Source organism: Aplidium turbinatum, chromosome 4, assembly GCF_918807975.1.
Source record: "Aplidium turbinatum chromosome 4, kaAplTurb1.1, whole genome shotgun sequence".
NCBI lineage: Eukaryota > Metazoa > Chordata > Ascidiacea > Aplousobranchia > Polyclinidae > Aplidium > Aplidium turbinatum.
Genome location: NC_137475.1, coordinates 27,385,838 through 27,404,276, shown reverse-complemented (window position 1 = coordinate 27,404,276; position 18,439 = coordinate 27,385,838). Strand labels below are relative to the sequence as shown.

General features: G+C 37.1%; 1 protein-coding gene and 1 pseudogene across 1 annotated transcript; both read left to right on the top strand.

Moving 5' to 3' along the window:
• The window catches only part of LOC145768614 (general transcription factor II-I repeat domain-containing protein 2B pseudogene), an 83,696-nt pseudogene extending 80,481 nt beyond the window's left edge, over nt 1–3,215 (top strand).
• LOC145769026 (general transcription factor II-I repeat domain-containing protein 2-like) lies at nt 1,182–2,173 on the top strand. The gene is made up of 2 exons (XM_082580625.1): nt 1,182–1,824; nt 2,034–2,173. The coding sequence occupies exons 1-2, from the start codon at nt 1,182–1,184 to the stop codon at nt 2,171–2,173; spliced, it is 783 nt and encodes a 260-aa protein (XP_082436751.1).
• Nucleotides 3,216–18,439: the final 15,224 nt, after the last annotated feature.

Sequence of the window (18,439 nt, the reverse complement as noted above, 5' to 3'; positions counted from 1 at the left end):
TTTAGAGCATAATGTCTAACTTTCTACTTGATTTGGCAAGTTCGTTTAACACCAATTCCGCGCTTGGAATTTGAGTACGATGGATTTGCATGAGAGCTAGTCCAGAAAGCCTGTCCTGCCCCACAGTGCTTCTAAGGTAACTTTTCAAGCGTCGTAGACAGCTAAATGTTCTTTCTGCAGAAGCAGTTGTGACTGGAAGTGTAGCCAAAATTATCAAGAGTTTGTAAATGTTTGGATAAAACTAACGCTAACGAAACAGATAATGAGGATGCCAGCCTAATTTATCGAACAAAATCGTTAGCATGGCTTCCAACCAGCGTAGCCTACTTTCGGTTTCGATAGTCTACACTCTACAGTCAGGGGTCGGCAACCTACGACCCGCGGGCCGGATCCGGCCCGCCAAGCAAAATTATCCGGCCCGCAGCATTTTTGCAAATTGTAGTTGGCGGGCCAAAACGAACATCCCATTATTTTATGCTGCCATTTGGTTTTACATAACAGAATTAAGATTACTAAATGTTATGTAAAACTTTCGCAATTTTTACTTTTCCATATTTATCCGTAACGCTCACTTGTAATCACGTAGCCTGTGTACTTATGCCGCAACAATGCTTAGTTAGGGCATTGTCGCCATTTTGAATTTCCTTGATATTCTTTCTCTGCGAACTGCATTTTAGAGAGAGCGACGTTGCAGGCCTGACAGATAGTTTGATAGATTTGAAGTTTTAAGAATTAGTTTGTTTGAAGGTTGATAATTTAGAAATATGTGTAGCTTAGGAAGCAGGAATTGGCCTTTTTAGTGACAGCCGGTCCAGACTTTTAAATTACTTTATTTTTTAGAGTTATAATTTACTCCCAGTTCCATTTTTCCGTTTTTTTCAACAAGTGATTCTTGTCTTTGAAGAATTTGCTGCTTGTTAGAATCCACCAAGCATAGGAAATTATCACAAAGCGCCTTTGTACCCGCGACCTATCGATCACGGGTCGCTTTGTTATAGTAAACTAGGTTTGGGGCAAAATTTAGCCTAAGCTTGCAGAAGGTAGCATCAAGGTACTTGGCAGTTTCACCTTGAAGTCCGGTTATATTAGCCTATTTACTGCATGCTAGTTGCAGGCTACATGAGTTGCGTTAGTAATAGTCAATTAACCGTATATTTAACCAAATTTTTAGCAATCTTACAATGTTGGCAAAACGTAGAAAAGTTGATGCTGAGTGCCGAGGTTTTAATGAAGCATGGGAGAACAAGTACTTTTTCGCTAACCATTTTGGTAGACCCACGTGTTTGATTTGCCACGTTTCAGTTGCTGTACACAAGGAATTCAACATAAAGCGCCATTATAACTCAAAGCATGCCAATTATTCCAAGTTCACAGGTCAATTGAGGAAAGACGAACTTGAGCGACTAAAAAAGAGCTTAAAACAGCAGAGTTCTGTATTCCAAAAACAAAATATTGAATCAGAAAAGAATACTCTTGCTAGCTACAAGGTAGCAAAATTAATAGCAGAAGACAAGAGACCGTTTACTGATGGCGAATTTGTGAAAAAATGTATGATGGCTGTTGTTGAAACCGTATGTCCGGAAAAGAAAAAACTATTTTCAGATGTCAGTCTTTCAGGAAGAACCACAACCAGACGAATAGAAGAGATGTCTGAGAACGTGAGGTCTAGCCAAAAAGATTGCTTTGAAGATCTACAGTTCTTCTCAATAGCGATAGATGAGAGCACAGATACGACAGATACAGCTCAGCTGGCAGTATTTGTGCGTGGAGTAACCAAAGATTTTCACGTTGTTGAGGACTTTGTTCAACTGTTACCTATCAATGGTACTACTACAGGAGCCGATATTTTGAAGACATTACTTCAATGCCTTGAAGTCACGAATCTGAATCTCGCAAAACTGGTGTCAATAACAACGGATGGAGCCCCTTCAATGGTGGGAAAAAATAAAGGTGTTGTGGCTTTGCTTCAAAAACACATGGAAGACCAAGGAATTAATAACAACATTGTAACATTACACTGTCTCATTCATCAGGAAGCATTGTGTGCAAAGGTACTAAGCTTAAAGAACGTCATGGACGTAGTGGTGAAGGCTGTAAATTTTATTTTGTCTCGAGGGTTGAACCATCGTCAATTTCGCCAATTACTTTTAGAAGCAGAGAATCAGTATGGTGACTTGCTCTATTTCTGCGATGTCCGCTGGCTCAGTCGAGGCGATATGCTACAAAGAGTGTACGCGCTGAGAGAAGAAATAGCAACCTTTCTTGAAAATAAAAACAAGAAAGCGGCAGAATTTCGCGATCCCCAATGGGTCTCCATTTTGGCATTTCTCGTCGACTTAACATCGCATTTGAACAAGTTGAACTTGCAGCTTCAGGGAAAGCACCAATTGATACACGAGATGTGGAGTTATGTACGTGCATTCGAAACAAAACTACAACTCTGGGAAAGTCAGCTGCAAACTACAAATTATGCTCACTTTGCTACACTGCGAGAGAATAAACCTACAAGCAATAATTTATTTGCTTCTGTGATACGACATTTAAAAACTGAATTTTCGTCTCGCTTTGGTGATATTCGTTCTCTTGAGAATGATATTAAGTTGTTCAGTACTCCATTTGATGTACAGGTGGATGCAGTACAAGAGAAGTATCAAATGGAACTAGTTGAGCTGCAGTGCAATAACGAGTTAAAATCAAAATTTCACGCTGAAGGTGTATCACTGCTTGACTTTTACAATAAATATCTCGAATACAAGCGATATCCCACCTTGGTTAATCATGCCAAAAAGATGGCATCAATATTTGGTAGCACTTACACGTGCGAACAACTCTTTTCGTCAATGAAACTCGCCAAGAGCAAGTTGAGGACACAACTTACTGATGACCACTTGCAAGATGTTATGATTCTTGCCTCATCCAACCTATCACCTGACCTTCAGAAACTTTCTAGCAGGAAACAACATCAAATATCACATTAATGTTGTGCTGTCAATAAATAAAGTACTTGGTGTTTTTCGTTACCAATTGTTACTATTTTTCTTTATATTAATCTATATAAGCCTATAGTAGCTAAATATGGAGATACTCTGATAAGAACGCCAATTTTAACAATATTATGAAAAGTAAAGAAAACGGAAGTGCAAATGGAAAACTTGTACGGCCCGTTGACATCTGCGCAGTTTTGTTTTGGCCCGCGACTGAAGAAAGGTTGCCGACCCCTGCACAGTATGGCTGTACGTGTACGACGTACGTCTATTCATAGTACATTTCATACTGCATACAACGCTTAAAAATTTTTCAAAAAATTTCGGGGGGGGCAAATGCCCTCAATGCCCCCCCCCCTGGTTGCGGGCTTGACAACAGACATACAATGAAATTTTCATGGAACTTCAAACTCATCGACGATAATTATGTTGGAGTTTGTTCATACATATGTCAATACCAACAACTATCGAATGCTTTGCAATGTAAGGTAGAATACATTTCCTTCGAATGATTCAGCTAGTTAAGTGGAGTTATAAAAGCGTTCTGTCCTCAAGAAAAGAAAATCATTTTCTTTTAAATTTATAGTTGCCACTGCAACTTTAGCTTGCAAGTAGTAGCCTACTCTTCTCAGCTTTCTCTTACTTAGATTACATATTCCTTTAATTTCATTAAATTCATCAGTGAATCTTGTTTAGGACCGTAATCCACATAATGCAAAGCAGTCACAAATTTAAAACTGCTAGTTGTGGGCTACTTTAGCATTGACTCAGCTTTCTCTTACTTAGATTACATATTCCTTTAATTTCATTAAATTCATCAGTGAATCTTGTTTAGGACCGTAATCCACATAATGCAAAGCAGTCACAAATTTAAAACTGCTAGTTGTAGGCTACTTTAGCATTGACTCAGCTTCCGATCAAGCTCTTGTTGGTCTTCAATTGCAAAAGGATAATGTAAAGTGTAGCGCCCTGCGTTTCACCTTAGGTCTTTTCAACTTTCCTTAGGTTTGTTACCGTCGTGAAATTTACAATTGTGCTTCGGGATTTTCACCTTAGGTCTTTTCAACTTTTCTTAACGCCTGTTACCGCCTTGAAATTATCGTTCTGTTGCATATATGTAACGTTACCCAGTAAGTCAAGTAATTCATGTAGTTTGGCAAGTGTGCTTCGGGCTTCCTGAAGTATGATTAGGATGTAATACTAGTCTACAGTAATACTAGTTAATACTGTAATACTAGTCTACAGCGACATTTCGGGCACAACAATGTGGCAGAAATGATCCGAGAACGAGGTCTGTACTTCTTTATTACAAGTATGATTTTATTGTCACCACATAACTTAAAAGATTGCAATCGTCTTGATTACAAATAGAACATAGTCCAAATCATAAGTCCAACCCAGGAAACTGCACACTGAACGTTGACTAGCGGAGCCAGAACTAATATCACTACTGTACCAAAATCATGTTATAGTGAACTGCACCAAAATTATACAGTACTCTGACGTACTACCTACACCAAAAGTAAAATTCTCTGTCTGTCGAATGGTCGGCCAAAACGCGATATACATAGTCGCTGAGGAATGGGTTCCCAGACATTTTGCCGAAAGACATTTTGCCGAAAGACATTTTGCCGAAACCCATTTTGCCGAAACCCATTTTGCAGAAAGACATTTTGCCGAATGGACATTTTGCCGAAACTCATTTTGCCGAAAGGACTAATTGCCGAAAGGACTAAATGCCGAATGGACAAATTGCCGAAATTATACAAATGCATTTTATGTATTATCATAACCTAATAACACATAAATGTCATTCACAAACAGATTTCACTCACAAATTATGTGCGACAGCGCGTAAGTATCCGACAGAAGTGTTATATGTATACAGGGGCGTTGACAGGGGGGTCTAGGTGGTACTTTTGGACCCGGGCCCGGAATATTTAAGGGGCCCGGATTTTAAAAATTCCCCGCGACTTCAAACATAATCAAGATCATAACATAATTATCATCATCAAAGATCATAACAGAACATAATTCAAACAAGATCTTAATATAATCAGATCTGAAGGAATTGCCATCAGAGGTTAAAACTGCTATTTCAGCCGTCAGATGGTAAAGTACCGGGCCCCCTTCTGGGTACTGGGCCCACCATCTCAGGGGGCCTACTAGTAATAGACTTTTGCGTGTCAGTGACAACATGTTTTTCAGCTGCTAAAGTTTACTGTGTGTACTTCCATTGAGAAGATAATTTAGGTCCGGTACCAATGAGATGCTGGGCCTGGGCCCTTATATGAAAATATCTCTAAAATCACCACAAATCACATCGTTATTTTGTGATAGAATTTCAGGGGGCCCACAGGTAATAGACTTTTGCGTTTCAGTAACAATCTGTTTTTTAGTTGTTAAAGTTTACTGCGTCTGCGTGTAGCCTACTTGTTCATTGACAAGATAATTTAGGCCCGGTACCAATGAGATGCTGGGCCCTTATACCAAAACATCTCTAAAAACCACATTATCTTAAAAAGTTAAAATGTGACAACATTAGTAAAATTACCTGTATTTGAAATAAAACAGGTTGGTTGCAATTGAATACTTGAAATCAAGACAGGCCCAATTCCTACAAAGGTGTGTTTAAGATAAATGTGTTTTAATTATTTTGGTTGTTTATTTTTTCGTATTTTGTGGTAAAACTTTGGAATTGACAACTGTTGAACTGAAACCGCTTTATACACTGGTAGTGGTAGGGTCACCATCAGGGGCGTTGACAGGGGGGTCTAGGTGGTACTTTTGGACCCGGGCCCGGAATATTTAAGGGGGGGCCCGGATTTTAAAAATTCTCCGCGACTTCAAACATAATCAAGATCATAACATAATTATCATCATCAAAGATCATAACAGAACATAATTCAAACAAGATCTTAATATAATCAGATCTGAAGGAATTGCCATCAGAGGTTAAAACTGCTATTTCAGCCGTCAGATGGTAAAGTACCGGGCCCCTTTCTCGGTACTGGGCCCACCATCTCAGGGGGCCTACTAGTAATAGACTTTTGCGTGTCAGTGACAACATGTTTTTCAGCTGCTAAAGTTTACTGTGTGTACTTCCATTGAGAAGATAATTTAGGTCCGGTACCAATGAGATGCTGGGCCTGGGCCCTTATATGAAAATATCTCTAAAATCACCACAAATCACATCGTTATTTTGTGATAGAATTTCAGGGGGCCCACAGGTAATAGACTTTTGTGTTTCAGTAACAATCTGTTTTTTAGTTGTTAAAGTTTACTGCGTCTGCGTGTAGCCTACTTGTTCATTGACAAGATAATTTAGGCCCGGTACCGGTACCAATGAGATGCTAGGCCCTTATACCAAAACATCTCTAAAAACCACATTATCTTAAAAAGTTAAAATGTGACAACATTAGTAAAATTACCTGTATTTGAAATAAAACAGGTTGGTTGCAATTGAATACTTGAAATCAAGACAGGCCCAATTCCTACAAAGGTGTGTTTAAGATAAATGTGTTTTAATTATTTTGGTTGTTTATTTTTTCGTATTTTGTGGTAAAACTTTGGAATTGACAACTGTTGTACTGAAACCGCTTTATACACTGGTAGTGGTAGGGTCACCATACTTTGTGTGCTACTGTTATAGGTTAAACCACGAAGTAGACAGCTCATTTTAAAATGATTGTCATAAATAGGCAAATTATATTTATTTTTATTATTTATTTGCGTCAAACAAAGTTGTCCATATCCAAAACAAAAACAACGAAATAATACACAAACTGAAAATGCACAAAGATCACAGAGAGCCACCTTGGATGCCGTCGGTTTAAAAGCTCACTAAATGGGCTATCTACTGTTACAAATTTATATACAATGAGCGTTGGAAGAATTGAAAGTATTCAGAGCGATAAAAACAATCAGATGACATCAGGTCTGATATAAAGCGATTGGAGGAGTGAATGCAACGGTTGATAAACGAAAACATGTTTTTTCTCAATAAAGCATCAAACGTTGTTATATTATACATTACTTGATATTCACGGGCACTGACATAACGAGGCAAGTTGTGCAATATTCTAAAAGAATCATTGTAAGCAACACGTAATCGTTTTATACTAGAAGATCTAAACTTGTTCCACAACTGGGATGCGTAAAAGGACATACAATAAGAGCGAAATACAATGTTTTTTACAGAGGGTGAGCATTTAGCGAAATGAGATTTTGCATTGTTTGCAGCACAGTACTGAGAGCGTACCTGCCTTGAAATATCATTTTCATCTGAGAGAGAACTCTCAATAAATACACCCAGGTATTTTACAGAGTCTGTGAACACAATTTCAGATTTACCTAGATGTAGCAGAGGAGCACGTGAAAGATAAAAGTTTTTTGGGGAAAATAACATACCAAATGACTTTTTAGAATTGAAAGTAATTTCATGTTCAACAGCATACTTGTGGCAAACATCTAACAAATTTTGTAAGCCACACAAACTAGGCGAGATGCAGCAAATGTCATCAGCAAACATAATATGGTTTAGACAAGAGTTGCCAACATAGCAACCAACTTTTGTTTTATTGAGCTAATAAGAAAGCTGATCAATATATACTGCAAAAAGATAGGGGCTTAACACCCCACCTTGTCTGACTCCATTGGACACATTAAATGATTGGGACAGATGACCTCCCCACCTCACTTGCATGGTTTGTTTACTATACCAGTATTCCAATAAGCGAACAAAATACATAGGCACGTTGCGTGTGATAAGTGTTTTAAACAATAAATTATGATTGACTTTGTCGAAGGCTTTTGAAGCATCCAAAAAAAAACAGAATATACAGGAGTGTCATGACTGATATAAGAGGACACTGCTTGTTTTAATAAAAAAACACTCATGTCAGTACTATGGGCAGACTTAAACCCAGATTGATTGTCACTAGTATTCAAAAAAGGCAATAGATGATTCAAAATAAAACGTTCAAACAGTTTTGAGATTACTGTAGCTACAGCAATAGGTCTATAGTTACCTGAATCTTGAATGTCGCCATTCAAATTCTTTACAATTGGGACTAAGACAGTGTCCAAGCAAGAATTTGGTACAATGCCATGACTAAGACACATATTAAAAAGTACACTAATATAAAAACGAATAGAATAATCAGCATAAACAAGGTGTTCAGCTGAAATTTTATCAGCACCAGCAGCGCGATTTAATGGCAGTTTGACAAGCAAGGGACCAACTGTGTCCATGTTGCAACGAAATATTGAAAGATTATGATATTTATCCCTAGAAGAAATACACGAGTTAACAAATTCTTTTTCAGTGTTGATTTTGCTGGAATTTAGCAAGGAGCTGTAATGATGCTTCCACATCTCAGCAATTGCTTCAGGACCTTTTGCTCCACCAACATTTACAGGAAGAGAACTATTTTTGCAAGTAGATTTTTTTTACCTTCTGCCAAAATGACTTTTGTGAGCTGTCCAAGTTGAGTGCTGAGGCAAGTGCATTAGCTCTATGTTGTTCAGAGGCATTTTTGCAACGGCGAAAGGCTTTTTTAAACTCCTTTCGTTTATTCTGCATCAACTCATACAGATAACCATTTCGTTGTTTCCCATGTTTCACCCACATGATGTAAGTTTCTCTGGCAATAGCATGAGCCTGCTTAACTTCATTATTCCAACCAGGGACAGAAAATCTATTGCATTTTTTCTTATCAACAAAGATTTGATCAGAAGCTGCTTTGAGAGCAGCAGTTATACTATTATAAAAAGAGTCTATTGAGGCAATATGAGAAGCATCTGAACAATGAGAATTATTGCATTCAATACTTTCAGTTGGTAAAAAAATTTTGGATAGATATTTTTTAGATTCCAGACCAAAGACATATTTTTGCTCAGAGGAGATACAGTTCCAATTGATCGTATTATGAGGAGAGACATTTGAAACTTCTTCAAGAACAGGTAGATTTGTACAAGAAAAGTACACAGAAAGTGGTCTATGATCCGAAGAGATGTAGTCATGCAGTATAGTCATTTTGGAAATTGATTGATGAACAGAAAAAGAGGTTAGGCAGTGATCAATCCAAGAAGTTGAGCCATGGCAATCACTTACATATGTGAAAGAGTCTCTAGGGAGCAGCTCTTCATCAGATATACAATAGCTGTGTTTCATACTAAAGGTTTTCAAAAAATTTCCAAATGCATTTGATTCTCCAGCATTGAAATCACCTAATATACAAAGATTAGAGTTGGCAAGGTTATCACACATAAATTGCAGACTGCTTAGATATTGTAAATAAGCATCTGTATTGGAAGTACTACAATAAGGTAAATACACATTAATGAAAGAAATTTTACAAGTAGAATGATCAACATCTAGACCAATAATAGTGGCATTTTCATTTTGGATGACAGAGGCCTGCAAGGATTTATCCCACAAGATGGCAGTACCACCATGTGGTCTTCCAACTAGAATACCAGACTCGTAGTCAATGTTAGAGATACCAAATCCATTGTGGGAATTACTGATAGTGGATAAAGACATGAGATTTTGCTTCGCAAGCCAGGTTTCCTGTAGAAATATGATGTGATAATCTTTGCATAACATTTTAACATCATGCAGGGATGAAGATAAACCCCTACAATTATAAGACACAACTTTTAAATCATTCAAATTGAACTTTTTTCTGTAATCTGCTTAGAGCCACTTGTTCCAGCTTCAATAGGGTTTGAAACAAATCTTTTCACCAAGGTATTTTTTGGCCAGTTGTCTAAGTTCAATGAATCCTTAAAAGCAATGCCACACAAGGAAACTCTGAAAGAGGCATAACTTGGGAATTTGGTTGCAAGTATATAAGACATTTGCATAACTTAATTGCAATGCCTTGTCTAAATTTTGCAAAAGCATAGATTGAAACCTTTCTTTAGCATAAGGTGAAAGCGTTCATGTTTTGTACGTAGGTTAGCTTCTCGTTAGCATAAACTTTAAGAGTCAGGTACGATTGATTTTGAAGTCTGCCAATAAGTAAACAAGACACATGAAATACTTTTTGTAATACTGGACTAGCTTAAAGTTTGGTTGGTCTATTGATATCCCATTTAACAATAAAATATTTTTTCTACATCTACCGGTATAACTTGCAAGGTATATAAAAGTATTTTTTGAAGTGTCAGAAGCTGCATTAAGGCTGTTGCACTTTTAGCTTAACATTTTGGTTTTACAGAGTGTTTTGTTTTCTTAAGCTTTACTTCAAAGTGAATGTTACTGGTTTACAACTGGTAATCTAGTTCTAGAATGGTGTAACCTTGCTATGTACCAAGATTTCATTCAGCATTTCATAAAGAAGATGTCTTGTTTGAACTACCGACATTCTTGCTTTGAACATTTCAGATAAACAAAACTCTCAAAGAGGAATTCTTTGAAATGGCTGAACATGAAGGTTTGTCAGAACCTAGCAAACTTTGCTTTGCCATTATTGCAATTGGAATACATTTGTTTACTATGATTAGCAATGGTGCAGACGTGCTGCAAAAGTTTTGCAGATGTTCCAAACAAGGGAATGTTTTTCTCCAAGCTCTTTGCATAGTTTTTTTTTTTCAAAAGTTATGTTGAGCCAAATGTTAAACCTTGAATGTACCAGAAACCATGAAGCATTTAAAGCCATCTTTACCCATGTCTTTAATTGCTGTGGTAAGAACCAGATAAAGTGATCAGCAGGCCACAAGCTTAAGAACGACCACCAAAAGTAAGACAAACAATTCAAAAACTGACCTCAAAGTCAAAGGTCAGCAAGTAATAAGCGAACATTGAGTAATGTAATAGGTATTATATATATTATAATCAATTAACCTGCCTTTAACTGTAGGCCATAAAAATGTTTGTCTTATTTGTAGGCTATTCCATTTGTGCAGTCATATTTTGTTTATTGCTAAAAAATTGTGAACAGTAAACAAAATAGCATTTCTCATAGATTAATTAGCATTTCATTTTTAGCATTTACAATCCCGCAATTATAAATATCCCTGACTTTACAGAGGTAGCTATGTGCAAGTGTAACCAGTATAATAAGTATTTTATGACAGTTGCCAGTATTTTGTTTGTGATTTCAAATCGTTGCTGCTTATGTTTCATTTCTTTCATTCCAAGCAAAGATGAAGCTATAACTTGATAGACCTGTGTTTACTATTAGTTATATTTCTGCTGTGTTCTGTACACTGCTGGGTTGATGATTGTTTATGAAGTTATAAAAGTTTAACTAGGTAGTAGTTAGCCGGTATTGTGCAATGTGCAGTAAGCATTATAACATTTCATTAAGCACCAGTAACCTATGAAGGCTTTCTGAGTACTGCAAAGTTGTCAGTGAGTGATGAAGCTGTTAGACCTTACCTAGAAACCTATTAACTAGTGTTACACTGTAAATATTGCTCCGTTTTGTTAAAGATCATAGTAATTTTCTTATGTATGCTGTGATTCCTGTGAAGTAGTTGCAACATGTGATGAAGTTATTAAACTTCATCTACATAAGTCAGCACTCATGCACCATTTCAATAACAACTGTTTTTAGCATGACCAATGGTGTTTGCATATGAAAAATAATTACATGTAGAAAAGTTAATTCAACAGTTAGATTACAGCAACTGCTGCTCATAATAATTGTGCTTCTTAAATTCAGCAACCACAACGTTCCAAAAATAAAGCAATTAATAAAAAAAATGTTTTAGTGAAATATAGCATGATTAACAACAGGTTTCTAATAATAGTGTATCTTGTGTGAGTAGTTAATATACCATGTACGCCGGCTTGTACGCCATTCTGTGCTGTTATAAATTAACACTGTTCTGTTGTGAATTGAAAGTATATCACTAGATTGGTTACTATTGTTTTTATCGTACTTAAGTTCCTGATTATGCACATTTGAGTACACTTGAGTTTTCATGTTAGCATTTTGATTGGGTACTTGTTAGCTTTTTGAAAGTATTGTATAGGTGAGTGGTTTAATCAATCAATCAATCACTGGTTTATTTTTTTCACAAAATATCACATCAAATGCACTGGTACATTACATAAAAGTGAGATAGGAAAGAAGCGAAAGACCTTATGAGGTCACCAAGTCAGCCTCCACCTCGGCGATCCTATAAGACAAAACATAATTACCACTTGGTGAAAGTGTTAAAATGTTGTTTGTTAAAGCATTTGTGAATTCACTTTTTTTTGCACTTCTAAACTGTTTTGCTATGTTATGGCTATACATTTAAAAATAATAGGTTAGTGAAATTTCAAATGCCAATTGTAATTTTTGGAAAAAATTGCTTCCAAATGTAGGTAACCAATTTAAAATTCTCATAATTTTGTCAATTCTTGTCCGATATAAAAAATTGTATGAACTCAATGTGATAAGCATGTCAAATTTTGATACCAGCTTCTACTGTGTGATATAAGATCTGGGTTGAATGACCCATACGCTTCATGACCGTTGCCAGTATGTTTAGAAATCGTTAACACTTTTGGCTTTCATTGCAAGCAAAGGTGTAGCTATGACTTGATAGATCTGTGTTTGCTTTTATTTATATTTGTATTGTTTTCTCAACTGGTGAGAAAGTCTAGTGAAGTGAACCACCTTTCCATATCAGTGCAGTTAACATACACACTATATTATCATAAGTCTGCTTGCCAATAAGGGGCTCAAAATTATTTTGGCCCCGGGGGCCCACAAAGGGCTTAACACAGCACTGCACTTCAGCTTTCTGGTGGTCAAATAGCCACTTCAGCCACCAAACAGTAAAATAAGAATTTAGTTTAGTCTAGTATAGTGATTTCCCTAACCATGAATATTACCCGAAACACGAATTTCAAAATAAACAGGTTAATATTTGTTTAAACTAAAACTGAAATGGCAAAGGTAAGAAGATTGCTATCCCTGTTTCTGCACTAAAAATTGCATTGCACTGCACTAAAAACTGCACAAAACCGCTTTTCAGATTGCAGCAATCAGCAAATGTTTGATCGAGGCCCAAACACCTTTCCCAAATCAAATTGAAAACTTTCTGACTGTCTGCACTACCTTTGCTGTAAATTCTCTTCTGGTGAGCCTAGAATACTCTAGCGCCATGTGACAAATAAAAGTTCAAAAAAGCAACCGCTAGATAGAGATAGTAAGTTTTGCGGTTCAAGAAATTTTAAGATTGCGCAAGATTTGTTAAATGACCATGCTTAAACGACATCAATAAAAGTTTGTACACAACCTTTATTTTCATAACATAGTCGATGAAGGCCAAAGGGGGCCCGAAAATAAATTGGTACCGGGCCCGAGAAATCCTGTCAACGGCCCTGTATGTATAAGCGAGCGTCTAATACTGATCTCCAAAACCTGTGGAGACTGCATAGCCTATAGCCTATACTTATAGATGAGACTTGGTGTCACTTCAAACTAATACTGATTTCCAAAAACTGTGGATACTGTATATAAAGCAATTTTTAGGCAAACAACAGTAGCAAAGTCATTACTACAGTATTTCAAAGCCACTGCTTGCATGGTAACGAGACTTGGTGTCACTTCAAAATAATTATCAGTTCAAAGGCATTGCTTGCATAGCAATGAGACTTGCGACTTGGTGTCACTTCAAAATACTTACCAGTTCAAAGGCACTGCTTGCATAGTTACGAGACTTGGTGTTGCTTCAAAGTAATTTTTAGGCAAACAAAAAGTAGCAAAGTGATTCTATTTCAAAAGCACTGCTTGCATAGTAACGAGACTTTGTGTCACTTCAAAGTAATTTTTTTCCAAATTGTTTCGGCAATTTGTCCATTCGGCAATTAGTCCTTTCGGCAATTAGTCCGTTCGGCAATTAGTCCTTTAGGCAATTTGTCCATTCGGCAAAATGTCCTTCGGCATAATGTCCTTTCGGCAAAATGTCTTTCGGCAAAATGGGTTTCGGCAAAATGTCTTTCGGCAAAATGTCCGCGCACGGAGGAATGAAGCATCTGTAAGCTAAAACGCTGAAAGGACGAAAAATTACGCATATGTGATTGAAAGGTGCCGGTTGCAAGAATGCGCTTAGCTGATTGGCATACGATTTCTTAAGAGGCAAGCAAATTCCTAATCATACTTCAGGAAGCCCGAAGCACACTTGCCAAACTACATGAATTACTTGACTTACTGGGTAACGTTACATATATGCAACAGAACGATAATTTCAAGGCGGTAACAGGCGTTAAGAAAAGTTGAAAAGACCTAAGGTGAAAATCCCGAAGCACAATTGTAAATTTCACGACGGTAACAAACCTAAGGAAAGTTGAAAAGACCTAAGGTGAAACGCAGGGCGCTACATAAAGCATTGGGTTTGACTGCACCACGCCTTGATTACCCTCTCGAAGTAAATTTTCTTTGCAAGATGATAGGACAGCTTTATTTAGATTTTTCAGAATTTTTCCTCTGACTGGGCTATAACTTTAAAGATGCCACTAGCTTACAGATAATCAATTACTCCAAAAATGATAAGACATTTGAACAACGCTGTTTGTATAGGCAACATTATGAAATCCAACTAGATTTAAGCAACAACATCCATAAACAAAAAACTCAAATAAAGAAAAAAGTCACTACCTTCCAAAATCACATCATGAGAAGCATGACCAACAAAAGATTACTTGACCACACGAAAACAGAAGATCTTTTAACTACGACAAAATTACATCCAATTGCAGCAATAAGTTAATAAAATCAAAAGTTTTAAAACTGTTCGGTCACACTAAAAGATCACAATTCGGAATCAGCAAAGTTTGCACAGAAGGAAAAGTAGAAGGAAAAAGAAAACGTGGCAGCTAACCAAAACGATGGCAAGACAACATCCAATCATCGACCGGACTCAACTTGGCGACACTGGGCGAGCTGGCTCAAAATCGCCACTCTTGGAAGCAAATAACTCATGTTGATGCGCAATCTGCTGCAGGCGGTGATGATGACTGATGATGATGATCCATAAACAAAAAATATACAGGATTTGCTTTCTTTAATCGTGCTTGGACTGATACCTTTAACTTTCCCAGATAACTTATTTTGAATACAACATCCTACGCCTGGCCAACGCAAATTTTGAAGTTAAGGTTCAGTTGTCAAACAAAAGTAGTTCCCGCTTAGCTAAAACAGCACCAGTTTTCAAGTTGACACTATCAATACAATCGAAACCGTTCAGTGATACAGAAATCATTTCAGCTTCAGATTTTACGTCTTGAAGCTGTTCAACATCGCCTACCCTAACACGAAAATGATTTGTTCTTGATGAGAAGCATCAAGAGTAACATTTACAATGATTGAGAAATACTTGGAACTACTCACTTCATTTAAGAATTTGTTGATTATTTAGTTGGTACATTTTTACTTTAGTACTAAAAATGGGCCCCCTCGAAAGTGCAAAAACAAAAAAACTACTCGTTTTTCCTTTACAATGTTTTGCTAGGGGGGAAACTGGCCCAACTTCCCCCCCTCTCGGAGCCACTGCTCACAGGTCGCAGATGGTGCCATCCTCCATTTGTGCGTATTGGAGTGAAACAATTTGACGCCAGTGTGCAGGCGATTGGGCAACGCCCAAGCGTTTCTTGGCAAAAGGGTTCCGGCCAGTATCGGAGAAGAAGCTTTGACGTCTTGTGTAGACAGGTTATTTGTACTAAGTGTTTTATGTAGGCTACCTATTAAAAGTGACAAACCTAACCGAATAACTTTACAGACTATTTAAAGTTAGTTTTTATTTCGCAGAGTAGCGATGAGCCATGAATGTAGAAGTGTTACTAGCTGTAGAGGTAGGATATTCAACTGGTTATAGGAAGTGCTAGTCCGGGCATCTCAAAATCACTTGAACCTTGTATGCAACGGCTAGGCTAGTCAAGACTCAGCTCAATACTAGTAAAGTTTGTCTCCAAAGCAATACTGTTAGTTTTTGTAAATACAGCTTAGGAATACATCAACTTTTCAATAAAGTTTGAATGCATGTTTTCAAAATTTGGGGTAAAAACATACTCAGAAGTCAGAACGCACCAAATTTAATGAAATTTTTTTGGAGGAGACTCCCCAGACCCCCGAAAAATCGTTTGCAGTCCCACTGCTCACAAACAGCACCAGCCGGCACTGATAATAGTTCATTTCTTATGTAAACCTTTCAAGGTTTTGCCACCTTTTCCCGTTCATTAACGTGCTGGTAGGTCTGTATCGATTTTTGTAGTTAGTATCTTTTTCGTCTCGGACGCGTAAATGACGAAAAACAAAATGATTGATGATTGTGTTCTAAACCAGACTAGTTAATGAGAAAGTAGGCAATATGGGAAGATCTATGCATTTGTTACGGCCAATCTCTGTACAAATCAAACGTCATATAAAACCGTTCAAGTCTACTGAATATTACGTCATGGAAGTTGCTAGAAAATGTGCCAAAATTGCACCATCGTTCATAGACTTGTGTCAAACTTGTTTGGACTTGTTTGGGCCTGTTTAAACAGGAAATATTACATCAGCTTTAAACACCTGTTGGAATGACTTCATAATTGTCTTTCATTTATTGCGTCACAGTTACTTTCTACGTGAATTTGAGATATTGATATCTATTCTGGTCATTCGTAAAATGATTGTTTGAAAGTTGGCCGCACATTTAACTGTTGGCTTAGTGCTTGCTAGCTGGACAAAAGTTCCGTCTTTTATCCAAGTAATTTGTATTGTAGTGACAGTTTTTAGGTGTACGGTGTTGCACCCCCTCGTTTTTGGTAGCCGTGGGCTAATTTTTACAGAAATACACTGTTTGAAAAGAAGTTCAAGTGTGTGTTTCTTCGGTCATTATATGCAGACGAAAGGATCCGGGAACTTTAAGTTACAATTTTCCCACGAAGAAATTATGGTTTACCGCTGTGACCAGCATTATGGGAACACTATTGTTGTTAAGTAGCTTACATGCAGGTTATAGTTAGCCTATAAACATCTAGTTGCGAATAAACATTTTTCATACAGGTAATTAGTTATAACATTTGAAAGTTTGATATTTCTTTGAAGAACATAACATTAAAGTACCGTAACTTACAAATTATTTTGCTTGACTAACGTTTTCTATTTCACAAAAGGTTTACAATGTAATAACATAGCCTTCTTTGGTTATCTATGGTTAATTTCAACACTTTCGTGCATACGTCTCCATGACTACATCACTACGGTATCGGTGGTTGTTTGTTTGAAATACTCGCGTCTATAGGTGTTAGGAGGTTAGGGACCTCAAAAGGGAATAGCCGAGGGTCTTTCTCTAAATCCGGCCCTGATTTGGCTTAAATTAGTTTGTCTCTCACTGAACTCAGTCTTGATACAAATCGCATTTGAACAGTACTGACGTATCACGGATATCTTTGCTGTGCCGGATTAAGGGTACTGTAGGCCTAAGGCTGTTTACTAGAGAAGGGCCTATTTTTGCAAACCAAGCTACAAAAAGTAATAATACATACATGAAATATCCAAAATATTTTCTGCAAAATAACATGAACATAACAGAAAAATGGCTAATGATGGCACGTAGGCTAATTGGTTTTGGAAACAAACGCAATTTTTTGTGTCAAATTTGAAGCAGATGGAGTAGATTTTGGAGAGAAAGAAATGGATAGTAGGTACCTATGGTAATACTCTACCTATGACACTCTAAACCAGGAATTTTCAACATTTTCCCCACCGCGACCTCCTCAGAGCAATCAATGTAGTCTCTCGACTTCCCATAAAAGTATTCAACAAAAACATATTTAATGCAAAATTTAACCAAATTTGATTTATACCGACATCCAGTTATGTTTAGTTTTGCTGTTCCAACGTAAACTTCCGAAATGAAAAACGTTTTTACGATGTTTTTAAATCAATTTCAGTGAGATGGTTGGTGCTGCATATTTTATCTACTAAGTTTGTCAATGCGTACACCTATTGCTGAAAAAACTTTCAAACAAAATAGCCGACACTAATTTTTTTCAATGCCATTGAAAACAATACTGAGAAATCTATGTTTTGCATAAGATGCTACATGATTTTGCTTTTTTACCGTAGCGTGGTTACTGGTTAACTTTAGTCTGCACAAAGCAACGTACAAGAACTTGGTGAAAAATATCGAATGCTTTCCTATAGTTAAAGCCTTTCGCAACGTCTGAAAGCTTAAACGATATAATAACCTAAAGTAGAGGAATGGTCGATTGAGAAAAAAAACACAGTTTTGAATCTTTTCTAGCAAAAAGGAATACACCGGAATTTCAAGCGCCTCTCCGAAAATTGGCTCGCTACCCCCACAGGGGTCGCGACCTCCAGGTTGAAAACCCCTGCTCAAAACTCAATTTCGGTAAAAGTGGCGCCTACGTGGTTTAGGAAATGGGCTCTTCGTATGTATTGACTCAACTCGGTCATTCATTTTTAAGCAAAAACTGTACTGGATCTACATCACTATCACCC